General features: G+C 43.5%; 1 protein-coding gene across 6 annotated transcripts in view; it reads right to left on the bottom strand.

The window, feature by feature from the left end:
* NFYC (nuclear transcription factor Y subunit gamma) overlaps positions 1-26,580 on the bottom strand; it is a 66,489-nt gene that overhangs the window by 9,512 nt on the left and 30,397 nt on the right. For all 6 annotated transcript variants that reach the window (XM_045859083.1, XM_045859081.1, XM_045859080.1 and 3 more), the window contains 5 exons: positions 20,713-20,825; positions 13,574-13,645; positions 12,004-12,117; positions 7,832-7,927; positions 2,331-2,504 (listed from right to left, as the gene is read on the bottom strand). In XM_045859083.1, coding sequence (XP_045715039.1) covers positions 2,331-2,504; positions 7,832-7,927; positions 12,004-12,117; positions 13,574-13,645; positions 20,713-20,817 — 561 coding nt within the window. In that variant the 5' untranslated portion in view covers positions 20,818-20,825. Of the gene's footprint in view, positions 1-2,330; positions 2,505-7,831; positions 7,928-12,003; positions 12,118-13,573; positions 13,646-20,712; positions 20,826-26,580 lie in introns of those variants that run through there.

The following is a 26,580-nucleotide window of genomic DNA, read 5'->3' as shown; positions in this document are numbered from 1 at the left end:
TAAATGAATAAATAAAACCTTAAAACAAACAAACAAACAAACAAACATATTCTCAGGTGAGGAATAAAAATACATACATACATACACACATACACTACACCTAGACCCCTAAACCCCTGATTTGGATATGCTCTCTCCCCTCTTCAACAAGAGGCCCTGGGCGTCTCACGAGCTTCCGTCAGTGCTGCTGCTCTGACGCTCTCTCCTTTCTGACTGCATAGGTTTGTTACACACCGGAAGCTGCAAGGGAAGGGAGGTGTCCCGGGAACTACACAGGAGCTTCAAGGGACCACAAGGTAAGGAGAAACCTCTGTAAACTGGAGCAGGGTGGGAAAGAAAAAGGACAGAGGGACCCATGCAGAAATGCATGCCATGGGCTAGGACAGCAGGAAACACTTGTTCTCACACTGCGACTTTCCACTCAGCCTGTTCCCCAAGCCTCCAGGAATAAAAGTGACTGATTTCTGACAGAAAATATAGGATTAGCTTTACCAAAATATGCTTTCCTTCCAACTTTAGTGTGTATTCTCTTCTGCAAAGGTTATCTGCACTCAACTTGAAACAGCTACTTCTACAGAGGTCCAGGGAGCTGTCCCACAGCCAAGACCACCCCAAACCAGTGAGACAGCAAAATGACAGCTGGGAGGTGCCAGGACAGACCGAGTGGCCCATCCTCACAAGCCTCATCAGCTCCGAGCTGAGCAAGTCCAGAGTGGCAGAGAAGAGAATAGATGAAATCTATTCGACCAGAAAAAAAAAAGTATACTGCCAACTCATCATTGTATTCTATTAACTTAATTTTCCTCAGAGAGGATTTCCAAACTATTTTTAAGTCCTTTCAGGAAAATGAGGGCTTGAGTTAGCCTGGCAGCAATCAAGTCACGTACGATGTGCCTTGCTGTTGGGACACAACAGCCATGAGTCTTGGGATGACCAACCAGCCAGAGCTGGCCCCCAACAGACTCCCCTGAAGTTCACTCTGCGAAGGGGTAAAGCTTTCGGCGGGTCAGGCTCTCACCACTGCAGAGGCACAAGCAAGGGCCCAAGAAGGTCGGGCAGGCCCCACGGCCCTGAGCAACCTCAGGCAGGGGCTGGGCAGCACTCATCTTTAAAGCCCTCCTGCTGAGCGTGGCATCTGGCAAAGACCACACACTTAATAGATTTGTTACATGGATAAAAAAATGGGCAGGGAATAAATCCGAAAATCATATTTAAATCTACCAACACTCCAATTCTTTTCTTCTAGGCAAATCCAGCTCCTTCCTAGAGTGCCCCAGGCTGTCAAGGCGGTGTCCTCTGCCAGTCCCGCCAGCCTCGCCTGGGTGTTCCCTGTGCTGCACCCTCTCACCCTCCCTGTGCTGTTGCCCACCTCCAAGCCTCTGCTTGTGCTGAGCCCTCTAACGGGAAAGCCCTCCTTCCCCCCTTTGACTCCCCTCCATTATTCCCTCTAAAACTCGTACTACTCCCTTAGGAACCTTCTCTGACATCCTTCTACCACCCTCCTCACGTCTTTGTCAGGTGACCCTTCTGACGTGCTCCCACGGCACCCTCGACCCAGTCCCAAGAACACCTGACACTTCCCACACGGCGGTGTGATCTGTAAGTATTTGTGGCCCCAATGAGACTGTGAATTCCTAAAGACAGAGACTATTTCGTTCATGCTCGTGCCCCCCACACAGAGCACAGGACTTCACCTGCAGAGGACGATCAGTGTTTGACAACTAAAAACATTAACGACTGACAGGAAATCTGTCCAGAGGTGAGACAGCAGAGTCCTCCGCAGCCTCTCCTGACCCCCAACAAACGTAGCCTGACTGCTCTCATGACAACTGCACTGGGGAGTGACAGTCTTCGGAAGATTGCTGTGAAAAAGACGGTCCCGTGACACGACTACAGCAGATCAGTGATGGGGAGCAGGGGGGTGGGAGAGTGCAGGCCCGACCCCCCGCTTAAGGACACAAATTCCAGCTCTGGCGCAGGCGCACAGACAGCAGGCGTGGAGCCCACCCTAAACGTCTTCTACGGGGATGCCACTACTCCTCGTGGGGGCGCTGTACAGTTTTTCCTTCTAAACTTCTTAGCTCGTAAGGATCATGAGGAACATCTTGTCCACTATCCTTCCCTCATTTGACCCATAAGGAAACCAGGGTCCAGAGAGATCAGGGTGTCATGTCACCTCAGCAGCTGAGTCTGGGGAGCAGCCAGGTTTCCGGCCTTTACACCCAGTGCTCTGAAACAGTCTGAGGACCTCTCTGCCCTGGTCAAGCTTTCGCCACCCCAAACCTAGGAGTCCTATCTTGCTGGGCAGGTCCCCTCTGCAGCGCACAGACCTGGCCCTGCTGAGGCTGCGCAATGATGATCTGCCCGGGCTGGATGGTGGTGGTGGAGCTGGTGGTCTGCTGGCCTTGTTGCTGCCCCTGGACTTGGACGGCAGTGGGCTGCTGAGCCAGCGTGAAGTAGTACTGGACGGGCTCGGCGGGGGTCACAGACTGGCGCACCTCCTCCTGTGGGGCAGAAGGAGAGGCAGGTAAGAGGAAAAGAACCGACTCAGCAGCCGCCAGAGTGAATTTCCATTCTTCCCCCAAATGGGCTCTGTGCAGTTGCCTGCTGAATGCTGAGCTCTCCACATTTGAAGCCAAGGGGAAGTGGAATTCGAAGAGACCAGTTGTGCTAAATCAAACTAAAAATAACAGATTCCATAGACTTCACAAAACATACAGCCAATTTTCCAAAGAACAGAGTTATCACCCATTGCACGATGAGTTACAAATGGGCAAATAATTACTGTTGCCAGAAGCCACGCACCAGCAGTGCTTGACAGTGCATGCGGTCAGGGCTGGGACCCGAGGACAGTGCTAACTGCAAGCACTGGAAGACGCTACCCAGACGCCACGCTCTCTGGCCAGTTCCCAATCTCCCAAATAGGCAGCACTCTCCTTATTTCATTCCCACCACCTCAGGAGAGACTGAGCAGGGAAAAGAGACAAGGGGCTTTTTTCCTGGGTTGATATTTTAGTAGGGAAGTGCCCAGCGTTTCACAGTGCGTCGAGAGCTCCGTGGTCACTGAGGGCCACATCTATCCAATGTCACATCTGGTGCTGGTTGTACTTAGCCACAGAAGCGCAACCCAGGGGGCCTGAGGGACAGCTCTCCGCTGGGGTGCCGCCTTGGCTGACTAGGGAGGTCGCATTCTGTCCGATCTGCCCGGTGAAGAGACTGTTCCTTCTTCAGCTGACGTTTTCCATGGCAGAAGGAGTAAACAACCCTCTCCCAGCCACCTTGAGCTCACAGCTGAGAGTGTAGGATGTTTACACGCACTACGGCATGGTTAGAGCCTGAGGGTCCAGGGTCGGCCGGCCCTGACCACTGACAGAGATCGGCATCTGCTCCGGAGGGCCCTGTGACACACGGTGACCCTGCCTGGGACAACAAAAACAACAGAAACATACAACTTGGGCTGGCTGAGCAAAACAAACAAACAAACAAACAAAAAAAAAAACAGCTAAATTTACTCACTCCCTTGTTCTGGACCAAATTTGCCAGGTTCAAAGAAATAGGGAAAGATACTTCTTCAAGGTATAGAGACCCTGTGGCCCGCCTCAAAGCTCCCCCAAGTGACACTCACAAAGCTGGTATTGACCTCATCCCCTCATTAGGTTAGGGGCTGTAATCTGTGCTCCAGCCCTTTCCTCATTACATGTTTTGTCCTTGCTTATCAAAGTCACTGCTTTCCCTGGTAGAACGGAAGCCCCACGAGGGCAAAGCCTAGCTCTCTCTTGCTCTCCACTGCCCCAGCTATTCATTCCCTTACAGGCACCCAGTAAGCGCCTGCTGAGCGGGAAGGGACTCACAGAGCCAGGCAGACAGTCAGAGACAGGAAAGTGCAGGCACACGACGTTTTATTGTGCTTCACTCTGTTGTGCTTCCAGGTGTTCAGGTTTTTTAAACAAACTGAAGGCAAGACCCTCCACCAGTGAAACAATTACAACTCACATTACTGAGACATTTGCTTTATTAGTGGTCTGAAATCAAACCCGAAGTATCTCCAGGATGCCTGTACTCACTTTATTGTGGTGGTCTAGAGCTGACCCCCCATATCTCCGAGGTATGCCTGTACTTTTTTTAAACTCAAGTTGATAGTAGGACAAAGTCTCTCGAACACAACAGATATTACCAAGAGAAAAGGAGTCCCTAAACTCTCTTTGCTGCCTCTAGGATCTTGTGGTCTAGCGCAGGAAGAAGCTCGCGTCCCCTGTGGAACAGAGCTGGGTGTTCTTTTGTTTGCCTGGTGACTGGGGGGCCCAGGTACTAAAACTAAAACTGCCAGGTATCTGGCCTCTGAGAAACTTGGGTCTCTGCATGACCAAGTTCCCTGATGAGCGTCTACCCAGCCGAGGAAGAATACTTGTGACCTGCCAGGTTCCTGTGCTGGTGCCCGAACATTTACCAACTTTTTAGGCTAATGCATTCTGTACTTCAGACCCAGACAGTGTGAAACCTGAATGTGATCGTGCTGAGGCAGAAGAGGAGGTCCCTTTTAGTTTCATCTAGGTCTCAGCTCCCAGAACAACTTGACTGTGACGATGTCACCTCCATTTTGACTCCAACTTCTTGCCGTTATAAATAAAAGTCAGTCTTGTCAACTAGATCTTGGCTATGGCAGGGATAAAACACCGACAGCCTCCTTAGCCAAGGAACTGCTCTTTTTCAAAGCTCTTGAAAAGAGTTCAATGTTTTCCATTGAGATCTCCCTTCCCATTTTATAAAAAACATCATCACTGAAGCCCACACGTAACTTGAAAAGGCTCCTGGGTGATGAGACGGTAGAGAGAGATGAGAGCCACTCCACCCCCAGCCTCACCCCCACCCCAGTCAGCGGGTAGGAGACACCGGCGTTTCCAAGCCCTGACCTGTGATTGCTCTGTATCCAGCTATCCCTGACTGCAGCTGATCTGTAAGTGAGTATGGTCTTCTTTGTCAAAAAGCAAATCCTTTAGCCCTGGCTGGTGTGGCTCAGTGGATTGAGCCCTGGCTGTGAACAAAAAGATCACAGGTTCAGTTCCCGGCTGGGGCACATGCCTGGGTTGCGGGCCAGGCCCCCAGTTGGGGGCGAAGCAACCAATTGATTGATGTATCTCTCATACATTGATGTTTCGCTCTCTGTCTTTCTCCCTCCCTTTCACTCTCTCTACAAGTAAACAAATAAAATCTTTTTTTTAAAAAAGTAAACCCTTTAAATACCCCTTTCAGAAGCCAAAACGCCCCTTTGCCGAAAGCTGTAGGAGACCCTCCCATGCTGCTTGCCGCAGCCTCCTAACGTATGAACCAGGCAACATCCAGGACGCTCAGTCATGCAGAGCTGCCTAGGTCTGCACTGTCAGGAGGGCACAACTATGCTCCAGTCACTGGAATGGGAGGAGGCAGACCTGAGGTTCTTCAGCATTACGAATTTTCACTCGGCCAATGGAGGTCAAGCTAGCAAGGGAATGGTTATGCTTGGTTTAAAGAGATGGGTGAAGAGAAAATGGTATTTTAATGGGCAGGAACTTTCAACTCATAGCTTTAGTGGGCTAGAAGTCAGGCCTCAACTACCTTCTGCTTTCAAATAGTTTTTACGTTCTTCTCCAAAGAACAAGAGAAATTCCTAAGCACCTCTGAGAAGCCAAGGGCCTTAGATCCCCAACTCAACATTTGCAACTAGTTCCTTCTCCCAGCAGGGGAATGTCATCCCAAGTGCTAGAACCATCTTGGGATGGCTGGATCAATCCAGAACAGGGCACTTGCCCAGCTTTAGCAATGGCCTCCCTGGCCAGAGGGCTTGCTCTTGGAATGTGTTCAGAAGTGGAGACTGACTAACGAAGCCAGAGGACGAGCTGCATCCCCTCCTAGGGCCATCACTATAGTGTAGTGCAGCCAGCCCCAGACTGGAAAAAAGCATAGTCGCTTCGGTATCAAGAGTGAACTGCTGCCTCCTTCAGAAAGGGTGAATTTTGGAGAATGGGTGCTTTTTCAAGGACTTAAGGAGATGCCAGCCAATTTGGAGCTTGGGAAAACCATGTCCACAGAAGATTAAAAGTGCCTTAGAACTTCATACCACTTTTCAGCAATCTTAACCTTTCAAAGGCCAGGCAGCAGCTATCCCGAATAGGATGCCAATCAATGGCTTGAATACCTACAAAGAACTAAATCCAGACAGCAAGGAGCTGCTGCAGCCAGACACACTTTAAAGAAACGGATCACTGCATTTTGAGTCAGAGTAGGATGGAACAAGGAGCTGTCTGACACCCTAAGAGAGCCAAGTACTGAGGACTTGGGAGAAAGGGACAGGATATGACCCTTCTCTTCAGCCAACTGGTTCAACAGGCAGCCCACAGAGAACAAGCAGGAGTTAGCACAAGGAGCAGGAGCCAGGCCTGATTTTGTCAGAGATCTCACCCCCTTGCTTTTGAAGGGGGCTCCTGAAACAAATTCCAGCAAGGAAGCGTGTGTGTCGTATCATTTGTTTTGCAGGATGAGAAATGGTCTGAGTTCTTGTCAGAGTGACTTCTCAGAGAGGAGGGACACACCCCAAGAGGAGGAATGGAGCCCATGGGCACTGACCTGCAATGTTTCAGAGGCGATGCGCAGCCAGGGACGACCGTGGCAGCCTGCCGCTGTAAACATCCGACTGAAAGCTCCTCTGAACACCTTACAGCTTCCAGTCAAGGATGTTTACAGTAGCAAAGACTGCCCAGGAAGAACGGAGACGCAGTGAGGCTCCCTGCTTTAGTAAGGAGGTGACAGAGGGCTAGCTAATCCAAAGGGTCAGGATTACAGATGTCCTTTAAGACGCCCACTTCTCCCACACTTTCTGACTGATTATTAATATGAGACAGCATGGGAATCAGAGAATGATTCTGTTTCTGAGGATAATGTACTATGAAATAATTCATTAAAACCACTTAAAATTGTATTAACAAAACAAAGCAAGCAGAGTAAGGCCCAGCTTTGCTCCTGCCAAACTCTGCCACTGTTCCCCAAGTATCTCCACTACACCTGGTGAGTCATGCAATCTGTGTGCCTGAAACAATGAGTTATTCAGGAGAGGGGTCTATTACAATCACAATTAAGAGCTTTACACACCCGAAGTACTGAAAAAATAGCTGGTGTGACCTTTGGAGAGGGACGGGCAGAAGCGAGGGAAAGGCAGACAGACATTTACATTCTTTCCAGTGACTGCTCAGAAAACGGCTTAAGTGGTGGTTCTCAAATTTGGTTGCACATTAAAAGCATCTGGGGAGCTTTAAAAAGCCCGATGCCAGGGCCTCCCCATCTCAGGTTCTGATTCAGCTGGTGTGGCGTGGAGCCTGGGCACTGGCACTTTCTTAAAGCCTAGCAGGTAACTCTATTGTGTAGCCAGAGCACTACATGGAGAACCACAACCAAGAGTAGGAGAAAACCCACGTCCACTCACTCCAAACACCACTGTGCGCATAGAGAGGCTGGTTCTTGAAAAATCTAAGACCTGTACCTCACTGAGCATGTTTGCCCATCCCAGATGAACTCTGATACACTTCCTAGGATACCTTGAAATGAGCTTCACTTTACTGTTTATAACCAAAGTCTTTAATTTTCACTGCCTATTTTCACTGAAATACCACCTCAGCAGCATTGAGTTAAAAGTATCCATAAATGAGTAACAGAAGGAGATGTTAAGGATGGATCTGGTCTAGAGAAGGAGAAGCAAAAGAAACAGCAATGACTTGTGCTGAGAGAGGAAAGGGGCGTCATCTGACACCCACACGCAAGGTGCTCTTCAGTCAGCAGTAGCAGCAATGCCTTCCCAGCTCACCTGACGCTTTGGAGGTTTTAGTTCATCTCTTGGAACAATATCGATGAGAAAGTCAAACTGATCAAATTTTGTAATTGCCATGGCGATATCATTCCTCTGTAACAAAGAAAAGCAAGGTGAAAAATTAGCCTGGGGAGAAAGTAGTTCACCGGGCTTTATACCTTCCAAGCTACAAGTAAGACAAGACGATGACTTCTAAGCCAAACTGAGTACCCATGGCCAAGTCTACAGCTGAAATAAGCGCAGCCAAACTCTCATAAACCTCAAATGATCACACTTGTGGGCAAGACATCTACAAAATTGACAAAATAGAACTACCTTCAGCTCATGCTCTACAAACCAGATCCAACTATTACTGCCTCTGCTGGGTTCTGCCCCAAGGTCCTCCCCAAGACAGTTAGATCATGGTCCTCCAGCTAAATCTGTACAGATCTAGCAACCTCAAGGGACAGGGTTCTGGTAATTATGTGTTAGCAAGGTTAGGCTATCATTCACTCTAATAACATTTTGAAGGCACTGAATAATATTTTGCCTCTTTGGTTCGTAAGTAGTTAAAATCTGTTTTGAATTTCCTGGCTGAAATCCTAATTCAATAACTTTTTGCACTATTTTCTAGTAACTGATCTGTATTACTATACTTTTTATTTTGAAATTCAAAATTGTAATGTTAAATCCATGGCTCAAATCTTGTTTAACATGATATAAACACTGGAACTCTGAAGGTACCAGAACAGAGGCTCAGGTGGGCAGAGAACATGGGAGTCGGCTGACTAACGACTCGGAAATCGAGGCCTGCGCCAACGGGCTTCTAAAAGTGACACGCACTTCCTTTACATAATAAAATTAAAGGATTTTTTTTTTTACTAAAAACCAACATACTAACACTGTATAAACATTTTAAAGAAAAAGAAAAAAACAGAAAAAAGAATGAACTCTAGTGAGTGATACGCACATTCAAGTATTTCGGGGAAAGTAAACTTTGAAATTCATTTAAAAATAGATGACTTGATGGACAGAGGGATAGATACGGGGATAAAAGCAGTAAAATTTTAATGGTCAGGTCCGGGTGATGAGTGTACAGGCATTCACTGTAAACTTTGCTTATGTTTGAAGTTTTTCATTATCAAATGCTGGGGGGGAAATGTCAACTCACTAATAGAAATCCTTAGCGGCCTCCACATATCACATCTTCAGAGAAGGTGACTCATCAGACTAAAGAGGAGGGGATGGAAATTTTCTGTTTTTTCCTTTCCTTGTCTCTGTGATGGCCCCATGCCACTGAAATGCAAAACTCTAGTCCACCATTCTTGCCAACCACCAGCTTGATGATAAACCCATGCTACCGAAGCAGGGCACGCCTTAAAGCTGCCAGGACTTATTTACAATTAGTACAATATAGTATCACATTCCTGATGATGTCACCTACTCGAAGCTATCTACACAGCTCATCTAAGGATGGAATGGGGGCAGGGGGGGAATAATCATCATCTCCAAACATACACCAAAGTGTTCTACAGTATTTTGGGAACATAAATATATTTAAATTGGTCTTTTTAACATTTTTATTTTGCCTTTTTAAGTGCCAATATTTTACTGAATTATTACTCATATACGGTAAAATACGGAAATCTTAAGTACACAGCTAGATGAATTTTAATAAATATAATACACCCAGGCAGCTACCTCTCAGATAAGAACATAAAAAGTTTCCCTGAATCCCTTCCCAGCCAATTACCCACACCCCCAATCTGAAGCAACCACAATTCTGACTTCCATCATCATGGGCAGTACACGGTATCATGTGCTATGTCATCTTTTTCTTTAGTTTCTTTTGCTTGACTAGTATTTTTTATATTCATCCATGTTGTTGTATAGATCAGCAATTTTCCTTTTATTGTTGAACAGTAATTCATTTTATGAATATGTAAAATTTTTATTTTATTTTTTCAAGATTTTAATTATTTAGTTTTAGAGAGAGGGGAAGGGAGGGAGGAAGAGAGGGAGAGAAACATCAGTCTGAGAAACATCGAGCAGCTGCCTCTCATACACGCTCTAATCAGGGACTGAACCTGCAACCCAGGCGTGTGCCCTGACCAGGAATCAAATCAGCAACTTTTTGCTCCGTGGGACAGCGCCCAACCAACTGAGCCACACTGGTCAGGGCAGAATGTAACAATTTTTTTAAATATTCCTATCTAAATGAATATTTGAATTGTTTCTAGTTTTTGGCTATTATAAATACGGTTGGTATGAATATACATTTTTTTAATTTATTGATTTGCGAGGGAGAGAGGGAGGGAGGCATAGAGACACTGATTTGTGGTTCCACTTCTTGATGCGTTCACTTGTTGGGTGTGAATGTTTTGATACAAGAATGTCCACACTTTTGAGAGTGTAACTAAGAACAGAATGGCCAAGTCAGAGAGCAGGGACAAGTTTAACTTCACTAGAAGGTGCCAAACAGTATTCCAAAGTGACTGTAGCACTTTACACTCTCACCAGCAGTAATGAGTTCTGTCATTCCATTTCCTCACCAACACTTGGTATTGTCGGTTTTCAAAAAAGTTTTAGCCATTCTACAGGTATAAACCAGTATCTCACTGTGGTTTTAATTTGTATTTCCCAGGCGACAAACAATGTTATGCACCTTTTCACATTTACTAGTCATTTGGAATCTTTTTGAAGTGCCCATTCAAGTGTTTTGCCCATTTTACTTTTTAATCTTAACTGATCTTGAAGGTGACTTCAACTGGCTCTCTAGATCTACAGACTTCCTTCGAGGCAGCATAAAATAAGTTCTCAATGTCTACCTGCGCTAGAATGTAGAATTCCCAGGGGTAGGGATTTTTGTGTTTTGTGTATTCATCTCCAGAACCTAAAACAGTGTTCGGCGTGTTCAGCACACTGTGGGTGTTTAATAAGTATGTGTAGAATAAATGAATATATACACGCATGTTCAACTGGAGTTAAGAGGAAATGAGGAGAAAATATAATTTACCATATTTTGCCGCATATAATGTGCACCCATGTTTTTGATGCAAACTTTAAGGGAAAAAATCTTTCATTAAAAGTTTTTAATTCAATTATTTATTTATGTATATTTAGATGCCTGCTTTTTGTATTATAAAGGAATTTTAGCATTTATTTTTGAATATATTATGGTATAAGAAATTTTATGTAACAAATAATTACAAAACACAAGAACAGATTCAAGGTATTTTAGGTATTAGCCATGTATAATGTGCATCCTTATTTTTCCCTCAAAGATGTGGGCAAAAAAGCGTGCACTGTACACAGCAAAGTACTATACTTTCTTGACTTTGTTATTAAAATATTGTCATTCTCTTGTATCAGTTACACCCTTCCTCTTTCGTCTGGAAAGCCTTTCCTTCGAGAGCTAGGGCCTGACTGGTGAGAGAAGAGCCTCTAGGGCCAAGGACCAAGGGGTCTTCATACAATATAAATGCTGACTTCCTGGATTAAAATAAAAAGAGAACAAAGAAGAGGAAAAAGATTCCCAGGAAAGCAGACAAGGAACAAAAAGGCTAATGAGGTTACTAAAACTGATTCTTCCTGGGATTGTCCTTTCCTGGAGTCTCTCAAGGCTGCCCACCAGAAATTGTTTACATCTGGAAATAGATAAATGTCACTCCAACCTCTGTTTGTAGTGAGGGCTTGCCAAATGAACAGTTCAGTCACTGAGTTGTGAAAACCATGGGAGAGTTGGAAATTAAAATCTTGGTGGGGCCGCCCTGTCTCGTGTGGCCCAGTCAGTTGGGCCTTGTCCCACAAGGTGAAAGGCCACTGGTTGGATTCCCAGCTGGGGCACATGCCTGGGTCGTGGGCCTGATCCCCAGTTGGAGTGGTCAAGGTGATTGATGTTACTCTCTTACATTAATGTTTCTCTACCTCTTTCTCTTTCCTTCTTTCTAAGAGTAAGTAAATAAAATCTTTAAAAATAAATAAATTAATTAAAACAAAACTCCTGGTGGGAAAATACTATCATGGTTATAAGGTATGCCTGCCCCCCAACAGCAGAGGAAGGTACCAGTTACACATATCAACTTGGCAGAGGCCTCAGGTAGAAGAATCTTTGGTCCAAAGCCATGCAAGAAGAGGCAGGCAAAGGCAGTTGCTTACCCAGTTTTCCCAATGTCAGTCCACAAAATTACCTGGAGAGTCCGGCGCTTGTTATCCTCTGTGTGGATCCAGGCTCGAAGAGTCAACTCTGTGATGAAAATCTGGGCTGCCTTGGCAAAGAGCACAGGGGCTTCTGCACTGATCATCTGCAACAGACAGAGGCCCTCCCCGTCAGACACTGGCACGTCATTCCAACCAGTTAGTTGTTCCTCACCTCATGTCCTGCCACTGGACCATGGGGCAAGGATTGGAAAATGAGAGGTGGAAGCCTCAAGAGATTCCAAGGTAAAATAAACCCACAAACAGGGACAGTGCAGGCAGAAGGGAAGAGGGAGAAAGAATATTTATCCAGCACCCACCATGCACTTTCTTAATCTCATGATAGCCTTTTAGAGAAACTAGGGTTTAGGGGAGGTGAAGTCATAACTTGCCCAGGGCCTTAAATTATATAATCCAAGTAAGGGGTATAACCCAAGGAGAGGAACTGTGGGGAACACAGTGAGTTTGAGAGTCAATGAATTTACGCAAAATCCCTGGCTTCCCATCCTTTTGGGCTTTATTTTGCCTGCACTAAAAAAGAGGACAACCTTCCAGGGCTGTTGTGGGAACCACATGAGATAATACTATGTGTAAAAGAACCCAGCACAAGGACTGGAGCACAGCAAGTGTTCAAGTACTGTAACAGACTCAGCCAGACAGGTCCTGAGCCCTGGTGAGGCGGTCTGCACAGGACGGGGCCACGGGAAGAGCTCTGGAGCTAAGAAAGCAGAAGATGAGTACTGGGATCGGTTCTCCGATTCTGGGAGAGGCACTTTAACCTTTTTGTCTATTTCCTATCTGTAAAACAAAACTAATAATTTTTTTTGTTCTCTAGGTTTATCTGGTAATATGCCTTTGATCTTTAATTTATAAACATTTAATTTGTCCTTCCAAAGTTAATTATAATTTGTGACAGCTTTTCTCAGAGAAACTAGTAATTCTTACTCTATCAAATCGCACAGGGTTGCCACAAGGAGGAAATGAGCTAGCAGAAGGGAGAGTTGCTGTGACCCGTTAGCTCTCTCTACAAGTACGAGAGACTGTTAGTTCTGAGTGGTACGGAACGAGAGTGGCTCTTTTTCTGAGACACTTGTACTGGGTGGTGGACTTCTAGGAATACAGTAAGGGCCACCTCCAAATAAACCCTCTCACGAGTATTATTTGTGTAAAACAACTCACAGATGCAGTATCATTATCAAATATTTCTTAGAGCTCAGCCCAACAAATGAGATTGTAACAAGATGCTCAGAAGATGGCATCGTCCTACTGATTTGATGCTACATGTTTACACTACACACTGAGAAGAACAGGGTAATCCAAAAAGCACTCAGCATCTTTTCAACATCTAGAAAAGAGGACATCCCTTATTTTCAGGGAAGCACCACGTAATAACTAAAATTGTTCAATTTCTGCTCACTTAACAATTTTATGAGGAACCAAATAAAAAAGCAACAATAGCAATATATTCATTTTTGTTTAATTAAACTTTGAGCTCTAGAGAAATGAGCAGTAACTACCCAATTTAGCTTCAATATAAATAAATAAAAATGAATGTGAATTTACCTTCACATCTTCATCCAGTTTCATAATCTTCTTAATACGGGCCAGTGGGAGTTCCTGTACTCGGAAATCTTTCTGAAATGAGTAACAAAATGTGCATAAATGGTGGGGACAACCAATAGGGAAAGGCAGGCATCATGAAGCACTGATTGGTTTAGTTCCTCCTTTTAGGAAAAATGGCAGGAGAGGTACAGATGAAATGAAGAAAACACAAGCTCCAGAGCAAAATTCTTCTTCACCCATGCAGAGCTTTAAACAATTAAAGGGTTTCAGAATAATCTCATGATAGGTTCCAACAGCACCCTCATGAAAGGTAGCCCCAAACAATACCCAATTCTTTGCCAGCGCAATATAGAGGTACATTATGAGTGTGTTTTTCTTCCTAAAAGTTTACAAGTATGCAATCTGAAGATCAAAATGAGGTTTTTGCCTCAGGGGCATCCATTCCTCTAAGCTGTCGGCTCTTTCCTCTTCGGGGATTACAAGGGCGAGTGCCAGCAGTACCCCGCCACAGTGACCACAGTTCTCTTCAGCCAGTGTGACCTGGCTACTTCTAACCTTTGCACTAACCTGACACCAAAACTCGGGAAAGAGCTCCTTTCCCATCACAGCAGCAAAGGGCTTGTGTCCAAAACTGGCGTGGGGTGTGGGGACCCAGTAGAAGAGTATGGAAGAAAGGCAAAGGTGAGTTCATCAGCTGGCTTTCTAGAATAGCCCCGACATATTGGTTTTTTTCTTAACAAACAAAACTGGGCTGGGGGAAAACCACACCAACTGTACTGTGCAAAGGATTTAGGAAAGGGCTTTTTAATCAGCACTACTCGATTATTTGCAATTAAACTCTTTTTTGTTTTATTTTGATACTACTGGTATTTCAACACATGCCCAATAATGGATGCAATTCTAGAAATAAAAATCAATTCTGGGTTTAGGAACTGCAATGAAAAGAAAGGTGCAAAGGAAGAAATTAGCTAAAATCAGCAAAATCCCTGTTGGGACAAGGTGTCAAATGACTGATTCTGTAAGTGGTCTGAAATGTAACTCACCAAACCCAATATTCTCACCTGGGAAGTTGCATCATCACATTATGGAAAGAGCAGCTATTATTTGAGATTTGGTATAATTAACATATATAAGTGAACTTTCTTTTCCAAGACCAACAGAATACCTCAATTAATGTCAAAGAAGGGGGTATTTGGAAAAACATAAACAGCCTTTCCAGAATCCCTTTTATGACTACAGAAGGAAGAGCAACCAGTAGGATACAATGCACACCGAGACGTTTCATTGCCCATGCACACCCAACAAGCTGTTTGGCTACAAGCTGTTTGGCTACTGGCCACCACTCACCTCTACAAACTTCCAACACCAATTTTTCATCTTTTCCTTCTCCAAATTAGATGTCAACATTTTCCAAGAAGCCCTTACTAAAACCAACCCTGAAGTGGCAGAGGTTTAGAAGTCCGGTTTATTAAAATTTTACCAAAAGGAGAGAGCAGGACACGTTCTTTCTATTCTATTTTTTTTTCCTCTTTCATTTACTCATTCATGTAACTCAACTAATACAATACCTACTACTATGTGAAAGATACAAGTCCATTCTTACCTTTGAAAGGTCTATAATTTAATTTTTAGAAACTGTCACATAAAAACATTATGGTCCTCTATGCTATACTAGACCGGGGGTGTAAAATCCCTCAGGGACAAAGAAAACAGCCAGCTGACAGTGAGGAGTTAGAGAGAGCAGGAGAACGGGCCAACGTTCCACAGAGGGGACGGCGTCTGGACCGCGTCTAAGGGATGCTACAAACCTGCGTGTTGAAGAAGTATGGGAATGCCGTTATTCAGACAGAGAGAACCGTGTGCACAGCAGCACAGGGACACAGAAAACAGGGCCCATTTAAATTTTAGATATATGACCTCAGTGTAAAGGGGAGCAACAGGAAAGAAAATTCTGGATTGAGGCCAGACCCTAAAGGGATTAAAAAAAAATTTAACTACAGAATCGGTCACTGGTCTTCCTCCTCATGTGGCATATCACAGAAAATGACAGTGTGAAACAGAAATGCCAGAGAAAATGCTGGGGACGACAATTCCTTCGGAAGGCCTCCCAGGGTGGCACACACAGCACAAGATTACAACCATAAGATCTGGTTCTCTTGCAAGTCTGCTGTCATTGGCTTGCTGACTGAATACAATTTCCACAAGAGTGGTCCAAGATTGCTTAACCAAAGCCCAAAGCTGGTAGATAAAAAAACCTCCCTTCTCAACTTGAAAAAGTAAAATACCACTTTTAGAATTCCTACAAGACTAGTCTTTAATCAAAAGCAACACAAAAGGGTCAAGGATAAAGAGATTATATCATTCCCACCTTGGAGAGGCATAAAACAAGACAGAAATTTATAGAAAGCTCAGTTCTAAGCCTCACCCCAACCCTTTCTTTTGTGAGAAACTTTCTCATAATCCCCAAACCTTGAGCTCTCAAGGAGCAGTGTGTGAAAAGTAGATCTTCAGATGTGTGTGCATGTGTGTGGTTCATTATTACTGACAAGAGCCCAGTCACATGTAAGGGTTTACGATAAGCTTACTAGAGCGGGGAGCCCTTCACTGTCAGTAGACTGAGGTCCACTAAATTGGCTTTCAGGTCAATACCCCCTTGGTCAGTGACAACCCTAAACTGATGTGAAGAACATTTTACTTCTGCTCCTGACGCCGAACCATGTGGAAGAACTGAGACAGACTGACTCTCTACTCTTGGTAGTGTTATCAGTGAGGTGTAAGAGCAGATTCTCTCTCAGAACATCTCTGTGCTCCTGACCACAACCAGAGAACTGCATTAAAAATGATGCCATTGGAAACTACTGAGTTTCAAAAGGTCTGAATTCACTCAGTGAGAGTTCAAAGCCAAAGAAAAGCCTGTGGTTCTCAGGCTGGACTAAAGAGCATTCAGAGTTTCAAATACTGATGAGACACCTTTTCCCAGGTTTATTGCATCAGGCGATCCCAGTGCTCCCAAAGGCCGCGATCCTCAACCAAGGCCGCATGTCAGAATCACCAGGAACATTGGGGAAACAAGATGCCTGGCTCTACCACAGACTAACTGAACCAGGAATTCCTGGCATCACATTTTTTGAAAACTCCCCTGGTGACTATGAGGGTTAAAGGCTACTGCTGCTTTTTAAGGCCTTGCTACTCAAAGTGGGGTCCTTGGACCAGCAATGGCTTCACCTGGGAACTCCGAAGAAATGCAGAATCTCAAGCTCTGTTCCAAACCTCCTCAATCAAAATCTGTATTTTTAACAAGATTCTCACGTGGTTCATTAGACAATGAAGTTTGAGAAGCACTGCTCTACAGGAAGAGCTCAAACACAGGACCTGTTTTGTAACAATCCATGGACCTTCACCACCAAGTTCCTGTTTAAATGGTTATCTGACCGCACCCTGGCTGATGTGGCTCAGTGGATTGAATTCCCGCCTGCAAACTGAACAGTTGCTGGTTCGAATCGCAATAGGGCACATGCCTGGGTTGCGGGCCAGGTCCCCAGCTGAGGGAGTGCAAGAGGCGCACACCAATGTTTCTCTCCCTCTCTTTCTCCCTTCCTCCCCTTCTCTCTAAAATTAATAAATAAAACCTTTAAATGGTTATCTGACTGTAATACTAGAAATGCCGTTGTCCAATCTGGAGGCACTGAAGATGAGAAGATGTAACTGGAAAATAAAAGAAAGTGACCTAGGAGTTATATTACAGCTAACAAAAAGCTGAATGGGATGCAGGGAATAAGGGGAAGATTAGATTTTTCTTTTTAAGATTCAAAAAGAAATGCCTCCCACCCTACCCACCCCTAAAAAACAAACTTAGCTTTTTCTTGCCCACTTTCAAAGGTCTAGAGGGATAAAATTCAACACCAAAAAGCCTGTCAATTACTGTTTTCAGAGCTCTGCTGAGCAGGAAGACAGAACTTTACGCAAACACCCTAGTGCACAATCACTTTTGTATGATTTTAACTAACTTCAATTCCAGCTGAACACCACCTGGATTTATGCACAATTGCCGAGTGAAGAGAGCGTGATGGCCACGCTGAGATGAAAGATAAATTGCTTTTGCAGAACTCAGACCAAAATGACTAGGTCCAGTATTTCCAATACATCATGTAACATGTATCACCTAGCCAACTTCAATTACTTGTTTTTAGAACAATCTTTGTCCCAGTCTTAGAGACCACAACACCTTATGAATATTCTTATAAGTTTTATTCATGTTTGGATAGTTTAAACATAGGGATTTTTTAAAAAATCGGTTAGACACATGATGTCAACCTAAGAGGCTCTGACATATCTGAGGAAGTCTGGTTCTAAGTGCTATTGAGCTCTGGAAAGGCGCAGACCAAAGACTGAAATATCTGGCAACGTTACGCAACGGAGGTGCAGACAGAGAAGCAGATGCTTTCATGTGCCACAGGGAGAGGTAGATGAATGGACAAATAAAATGCAGCACACACATGTATACATGGAGTATTATTCAGACTAAAGAAGGAGAGAAATCCAGTCACATGCTAGAACATGGATGAACCTTGAGAACATTATGCTAAGTGAAATAGTGAAATAAGCCAGTCATAAAGAGACAAATACCGTACGATTCCACATATATGAGGTACTGAAGACGGGTAAAAGTCGTAGAAACAGAAAGAGGAACAGGGGTTACCCGGGGCTGGGAAGAGGAGGAAAGGACAGTTGTTGTTTAATGGGTACAGAGTTTCAGTTCTACAAGATGAAAAAGTCCTGGAGACACGGTCCACAGCAATGTAAATATATTTAACACTACTGAATTGTACTTTTTTAAATGGTAAATTTTGTGTGTTTTTACCACAATTAAAAAAAAATCAAAGCCCAACAAAATATAAAAAAGTTAAGTGCTGGGCTTGGACCTCCCAAGTTTCTCAGGCCACTTACCTGAGTCTGGATTTGTGCCTATGCTCAGCTGGAATACGGACCTGCTGTACTGGCCTGACCCCAACCCTGGGAGGGCGCCAGGTTTACACCATACACCAGGCTGACCCCAGCACTGAAACTTGATCAGCTTACCCAGGAGATTATCCCCTTAAAATATGGATAAAAGACTCCACTAATGATTTGATCATTTCATTTTTTCCTCCCCTCTTTTATATCTGAGACAGTGACAGTACGGATAAACCACCACCTTCAGACTGAGGAAGAGAGACAATGACTTTTCGTTGGGAATCTACATGTAAACAGGCCACTCTGAGAAAGGCCAAACCAAGTTCAACTTCTGAAAATCTCCCGTATAAAAGAACATGACCTACAGGTATATCCAAAATATGAATTAGTTTTTTATCCTTGAAGTCAGTGGACATTAATCACAATGAGATTTTATTTTATTTTATGCATTCATTACTTGTTTACAGTCTGTCTCCCCCACCAGAATTTATGTTCTGTGAGTGCAGTGATCCTGTCTGGCTGGCTCACTACTGGATCCACAGAAACTATACACAGAAGCGTAGCCATAGTAGGTGCATAATAAGTATTGCTAAGTGAGCAAATAAACTGACCTTGTATGTCAGAGGTTAAAAGCCAATAATTCTAAGAAATTTATAACATCAGTTCTACATTAGGAAGGGACCCAGTGTCTGCTCTGCCAGGATGCTAACATCTCCAGAGTGAGAATGACACATCTAACCAGAGAGCTCCTTCAGAATTTGCTGAAATGACACCAAATGGAACATTCTCTCTTTGTTAAGGACATGACGCCGTACTCTGAAAAGATTCTAACTCTGGCCTGTCTCACCTCCTGCTACCACTGTTATATCCTTAATCCTACCCCACACCCTACTACCCCCAGTCACCTCCGGCCACTCTGAACTTCTGACTGGTCCTCTACACAGAAGGCACTCCCCTCTGGGCCCCCATGCCTTTACAGATGATGGTTCTCTCTGCTGAAAATATACTCTCCCATCCTCTCCATCTGGTGAATGCGTACTAATGTAACAGGACCCAATAAAATGTCCCCTTTAATTAAAGCTTCCCTAACTCGACCAGGGAGAAACAAGCCTGATGTCCCCCGTGCTCCCACAGCACTTTCACTGCTTCAGACTCATCACTGTGCCTGACTCGGTAAGTATTTAATAGATACTTATTGAAAAAATGATTGTAGTCAATGATTACTACCTATCTATCAATGATTTGATAGATTGTAAGAGCCTCAAAATCAGGGTTATATTTGATCCTTTTAAGTCAGTGGTTTTCAACAGGGGATGATTTTAGCTCCCAAGAGACATCTACCAACATCTGGAGATGTTTTTGGTCGTCACACCTGTCAGGAGGTAGGGATCTAGTGAGTAGAGGCCAAGGATGCTGCTGAACATCCTACAATGCACAGGACCGCCCCCACAACAAAGAATTATTCTGGCCTAAAATATCAATAATGCTGCTGCTGAGAAACCCTAACGTAGGTATATCTTTTTTTTTTTAAGATTTTACTTATTTACTTTTAGAGAGGGAAGGGAGGGAGATAGAGAGAAAGAGAGAGAGAGAGAGAGAGAGAGAGAGAAACATCAATGTGCGGTTGCTGGGGGTTATGGCCTGCAACCCAGGCATGTACCCTGGCTGGGAATCGAACCTGCGACACTTTGGTTCGCAGCCCACACTCAATCCACTGAGCTACACCAGCCAGGGACGTAGGTGTATCTTTTAAAACCTGGAAAGAGTGACTGCTCAGAACAGATCTGTTGTCAAAAAAATTGCCCAACAGTTTTCACCAGGCCCTAGAAATTGATGGGGCCTCTAAACTGGGCCTAAGAAATGAGCTGAAGCTACTGAAGAAAAGCTAGAGCTCTGCTTCTCCGCATTCTTTAAAAGGTAAGTCTCACATCAAACTACCTCCAAGTCAAAGCACCCAGTATGAACCCACATGCCTAAGGAAAGTCACTGAGATGTGAAAAAAAAAAACCCTCGTACCGAGTCACCTCACCTAAGGTCAAGTATATTTTGTTCAGTTCCCTACCCAAAGGTCAGGAATGAATTATGCCTTCGTAAATGTGCTTGAGATTAAACATGTTTTAGTCTAAGTTTTGGTCGCCCATCTCACAGCTCTTTACACCCTTTAAAAGTTTCTCGTTCTTTCTTACCACTGTTAAGTTCCGGATTTCCTCCATGACGCGAGGCCAGAAGGACTGCAGGCTCTGCTGGGCATCGCTGCTGCTGGTGCCGCCGAATCCGCCTTCTGTGGACATGCTGACCACTGGAAACAAGCACATGCACGAGGCGCATTAGACATAACAATCAAGTCAGGCTTTCCGCCCAGGCATTTATAGCTTTCCCTGTAGATGTTTTCACTACTTCATTCAACTTTTCAACAATGGGAAATTAAATGTAGGATAGAAAGAAGAGAGTCAGAACCTGTGTTCGGTTAACTGCTTTGTGATGGGGGAGAAAGATCAGTCAGGATCCCTACATCAGTTACAACTGTAGATAATATTATAATGTCATAAAAGACTTACAGGGGAGAAAAGTAAAAAACTCCAGATGGCTTAAAAGCTTATCTGGCAACTAGTTAAATGCAAGAAACAATTTAATCAAAAACAAAGAACTAGACACTTAGTGATGTCCTAAGAATTTCTATTCTGAGAAATTATCTGAAAAGGTTTAACAATGCCACTAACAGGATGCTGGTGGAGAGCTATGTAAGTCATTAAGAACTACTTCTGAAGAGCTGAAAGAGAGGCACCAAAGCAGGTGTCACACGGCCAAACATGTTACTTTCCAGGCTCCATGAGGATACACACCAGTATAAAGGCTGATAAATCTAAGTCTAAACTGTGAGGATGTTTGATTCACTCTTAAATGTTTGCCTGGGATTGTCCTAGAGGTCTCTGCTTTTTTTTCTCTTCTTTTTCCTTCTTAAGGAAATGATGAAATGAAAAGCAATGGAAGGAAAACAAGAGTACAATCTTCAAAGCAGATTTCACTCTGGTGTAATGACATAAGTGGGTGATGATGTAATGGGAAAAGGTTTGGAGCCAATTTCTAGTGCTGGAGGCCTACAAGAAGCTCTATACATCAACGGGAACTCCAAGTACTAGGAAGTAATATGATCTTAGAGTTTCTGGAGGGAATTAAAGTGAAGCGTTGAATCACATTTGGAGATGACTAGATAAAATCCTGAGTCCTAAATAACTAACTAGGCCCTCCCCACCCAGCTCCCATCACATTTTCACTTATCACCGTATGCACGCAGCCTGCGCACTACTCTCTCCGATGCACTGAGAAGAAACCTAGAGAAGCTTATTTATTTTATTAGTAGAGTCTTACAAGGTAGTCATGACAATGAAGAGAGAAGCTAATCTTTTATAAAATGGGGCAAATAAAAAATCTTTCTACAAATGAAAATAATTATTAAAAAACTTCAAGTCTTTCATTGTACAGATCTGTGGACAGGCCTGATCTTAGTAAAGTCTGCCAGGCAAACTGCTACAGTCAAAGGAGGAATACACACATGACCAGTGTGATACCTTAGATACTTGCTAATAATGAGTGGGTTTATTTGAGTGTAAACATCCGTTAGATTTATAAAATCGTTAACAACTTCTGGTTGTCCTGTGATCTCTTCTCACAACCATTACAAAAGTGCACAATTCAAAAAACACTTAAAACCATCTGTGAACAGTCTACTATTAAATTTCACACTGCCCCAGCTGAGGACATCTTGGCGCAATCAGTCCCCAAACACAGGGGCAGTCGCTGTGAGGAGACCCCCAATGGACGTTGGCCGGCTCAGGGCACACACCGTTGGAATGTGGGCATGGCCACGGGTAGGTACACAACCAAAGTTAAGTATTTCTGGAAACTCAAAAATTAATTAAAGATTAAGTTTTTTAACCTGAGAGTCCTATCTGTATTAGATAATCACAAATGGATAATACAAAAAAAGTACGTAAGTAAAAATGTCCTTATGTTTTACTGCCTCACAGACGTTTAGGACTGAAAAAAAAGTCATTAGGAGCCACCCAGGCCCACCCCTCTGCTCAAGGCTCTACTTCGGCCTCTGCCCAGCCCCTCACAAGCCCCCCCCCGCCCCCCCACTGGTCACTCAGCAAACGTCTGAGATCCTCCCTCTCCAGTTCTGGGAAATTGGCCTACTGGTAGGTAAGGCATTCTGTTCCCTCTTCGGAAAGTTCTGACGGTTCTTTACATTAGGTTAAATTTGCAAACAAAGTTACATTTGAGCTTTGGATTTAGAGTTATAGCTTTTATGATCTTTCCATCCAGAAACCTCTTTTTATAAATTCCTGACTTCAAAGATACTCTCATCGGGGACAGAAGATCCTGTCACGAGGAAAGAGATAAAAAAGGTTTGGAGCATGTTTTCAAGCATCGTTGCACAGAGATGATTAGTAGCTAATTCTTTTAATACCTACCGGAAGGACACAAATTATGACTATTAACGAGTACTTTGATTCAAAGGGCTTTCCTTAAAGGAGATCCAGTCTTTAGATGAGGCTTTAAAAATCAGACCAAACCTCAAGTCAAAGATTTCAGGAAAACAAACTGATGTCCTCAACATTTCCTGACCAAAAGCACAATGTAACATTACAATCATAAACACAAACAGCTTTTGCTCACCAAACACCCAAAGCTAAAAAATATAAAGCAGCCTTAATCTCATCACTTATTTTAATAATTAATATATTAATTGTAGCAAAATTGATTTTGCTACAGAAGTAGCCTATTTATAACATCTACAGCCCATGGAAAATATGCTAGGTTCATCTTCTAGGATGATGAGAGAAAGTATGTATGTTAAGTATATATATTTTTAGACAGAGGGGAAGGGAGGGAGAAAGAGGAGAGAAACATCAATGTGTGGATGCCTCTCCCACACCAGGGACCTGGCCTGCAACCCAGGCACGTGCCCTGACTAGGAATCAAACTGGCACCCTTGTGGTTCACAGGCCAGTCCTCAATCCATTTGAGCCACACCAGCCAGGGCAAGAGAAGGCATGTAATTAATAGTAAGAAAGAGACTTATTTCCACGATTCTCTTCATTCCATTTTAAATTGCTACCTCTATCATGGGGTAAAGCTATTTATATACAGTTAGTTGACAGGGACAAAACTGCCTTAAGGCCAAGCTACATTTGCTTAAATCACTCTTATGAAAAATGCAAGATAGAATTGCCCAGATTTAATTCATTATTGATGTTAGATTTAATATTCATGTTCATTAATTACTTTATAAATCCTTGAATAAGACTCCCTGACTTAAGGATCAGGTGAAATATTGCATGGTTGTTGCTAGAAGGAATCTCAACTCCCAATATCTATTACCATGATTTATTTGGTTTTTAAAACAGTTTACTTTCCAAAGCTAGAAAGGGAAGAATCGAAGTCCATCATGAAAAGGCCATTGCTCCAATGTTAAACTCAACTGCCATCTCTCCACAAGTCTTCTCTAAATACCCCCATCTGGAAGCGATGACTCCTTCTTGTGAACCTAGAGTCCCTGATCTGTATCTCTTTCTGCCCTCATCATGTTACCTTGTATGATCATTATTTACGTGTATGTCTTATCATATTTCCCTTTCTGGTTTATAAGCTCCTTGTGGCTAGGGCCTGAGTACGATTCATTTCTGGATTCCTCGCAGCATCTAGCATGCAATCCAATTAAGTAATCACTCCTGAAAAAAAGGGCAAGAGAGTTGCTGGGTATAGCCTTTCTGAGAAAGAGGCCTCTTGGAAAGTTTGCCCTGAAATAGACTTACTGGGATTGCTCAACCAACCAAAGGAAGTGGTTATCTTGTACAAACTATGCTGGGAAGCTCAAAATAAATGAGGTTCTCTCTGGGCCTTCAAAGTAAGGACTACAACCAGAAATCCACATGACTGGAAGGATGGGCACACACCTGCAAACACACACAATCCTGAATGTTGGCAGGCAGACTGGAAGACAGGAAACACGGTGCATACGATTCCTAAATGTAAATCTTTTGAAAGTCTGAACCTTCTCAGAAAGGAGACCAGGAGAGATTAGCAGTTTGAAAAACTTATGACAATAAGGTAAGTAGGAGGAGAAGGAAGGCAAATACCTGTTTGGCCATCCATTAACAAGAAAAGGAGAAAACCATGAAGGAAATAAGATGATTCAATCAGATCACTCAATGGTGGCCAATCTAGCTGTTACTCTAATATCTAATTAGTCTTTATCATTCTTGAAGAAAGAAAAAGAGACCTAAGTAGTTTTCAAAACATCTCAGAAGCAGAGTGGTCCTCTTAGTATTCTCTTGGAAATCGTTCAAACTCTTACTTTTGACCAGGTGCATGCTTGCCAAATCCTCCCTTAGTGATGCCTGTATATAGAAAGAATGTATCAAAGCCATAAAATACAAAGAGAAATATAAGGTTTTATTGCCATATTCCCTGATTTCTAAAACTCTTGTACCTTTAGATTTTAGCTCTTCTACTTCTTGGCATGTACCTCATTCTCTCTACAAAAGTCCTTTATAATGTGCCAAAACCCACAGTACAGCTCTCTGAACTAACTAAAACCAAATCAGATGTTTTGGGGTGATAATACTTTAAAACCCTAATATCACAACAACTATTCAAGTTTAACCAAAAAGGACCACAGAAAGCTCACCTAAAATGAAGCCCAATCCTTGACGAATGCTGTTCTATTCAAGTACTAGAGCTGACTCATCCCTGGCAGTGAAGTTTTACCTAAAAATAATGCTTTCATTGTCAAATGCAAGCAAATATCTCTTAGCCCAGTTTTGAATGAAAAACACATCCAAACATTGGTACCATCTTTCCCCTTAGTGCCTCCACACTCCAACTGGCAGCCTTTAGACGGCTGGGCGTGTCCTCAATCATCCCTTTGTCTCAGCTTAACAGACCCCAACAAGTATCTCCCTACGCGCAAAGCATGGATCTTCTTCACGACCCTTTAGACTTGCATTTTGATCATGTTTTCCTGTCATTAGATGACACGACTTTTATTTTAAAGCCCAATCAGCAGCACTATCACATGCATTTTACTTTCCAGTACTGCTTCAGGAATTAAGTCAGTTACAGTTTTCTTTATTTGATTTAGCTAGAACTGTTGGGATGCTGTGTTTCAAACAGTGAGTGAGAGTTTAAAAGAAAGAAGGAATATTAATATGAGTAAAGAGATGGATAAGAAAAGAAAAAAACGGGGTAGGATTAAAGTTAATTTGAGCTCGCTATTTTAGACAGTCTTCCAAACTACAAAGAAAAATGAAAACTAAACGTAAGAACTGAGATTTCCAAAACAACACAATTCTACTAACAGAGAATTTGGTTCTCACGTGCATACAGATGGACCTCAGGACATGTGCCATTATCAGTCATGGCTGAAAGCCCTTCAAGCCTCAAGGAGGCATATGCTCTCCACCATAAAATCAACCTCGAACTGACAATTGCAGAAAAAGAAAAATAACACTGCTCTGGAAATCAAAAGACCTATGTTTGTGAACTGGCCTGCTGCCCACCGCTGGCAGCCTTGGGCCAGTCATGCCACCGAGCTACTCCAGGACTGATGTATACACTGAACACATGCTAAGGGGTGGTCTGATTCGGAAGGCTGACACTTCACTACTTGAGGATGCCATAAATGAATAATACAAGGGAAGGCAGGGTGACTAGACAGAAAAGAGGTCTTTATTTAAGCTCATCTAAGGTTTCCACTTAAGTAAGAAAGCACTAAGCTTAGTGCCAGAAACCTTACTACTTAAGTTCCCTTACATAACTGAATACCAGATGACACCAACTACTATAAGAATGAATAATGTAGCCTTACTGGAGACCCCTTTCCTGACAAATGCCAAGCTTAGTGGTTGAGGGTATGCCTGTCTCTAGCTCCAAGAGGCCAAGTATGAAGCTTGTCAAACTGCCTGCCGGAAAAAAAACATGCTTCCCAAAAGAGTAAGGGTTGGAACTAACTGCACACTGCTCTCCCTGAAGATCTGCTCACGAGGACA

This window comes from Phyllostomus hastatus, unplaced genomic scaffold (assembly GCF_019186645.2).
Source record: "Phyllostomus hastatus isolate PE091 unplaced genomic scaffold, TTU_PhHast_1.1 phas_scaffold_182, whole genome shotgun sequence".
NCBI lineage: Eukaryota > Metazoa > Chordata > Mammalia > Chiroptera > Phyllostomidae > Phyllostomus > Phyllostomus hastatus.
This window is presented reverse-complemented; position numbering and strand designations above follow the sequence as displayed.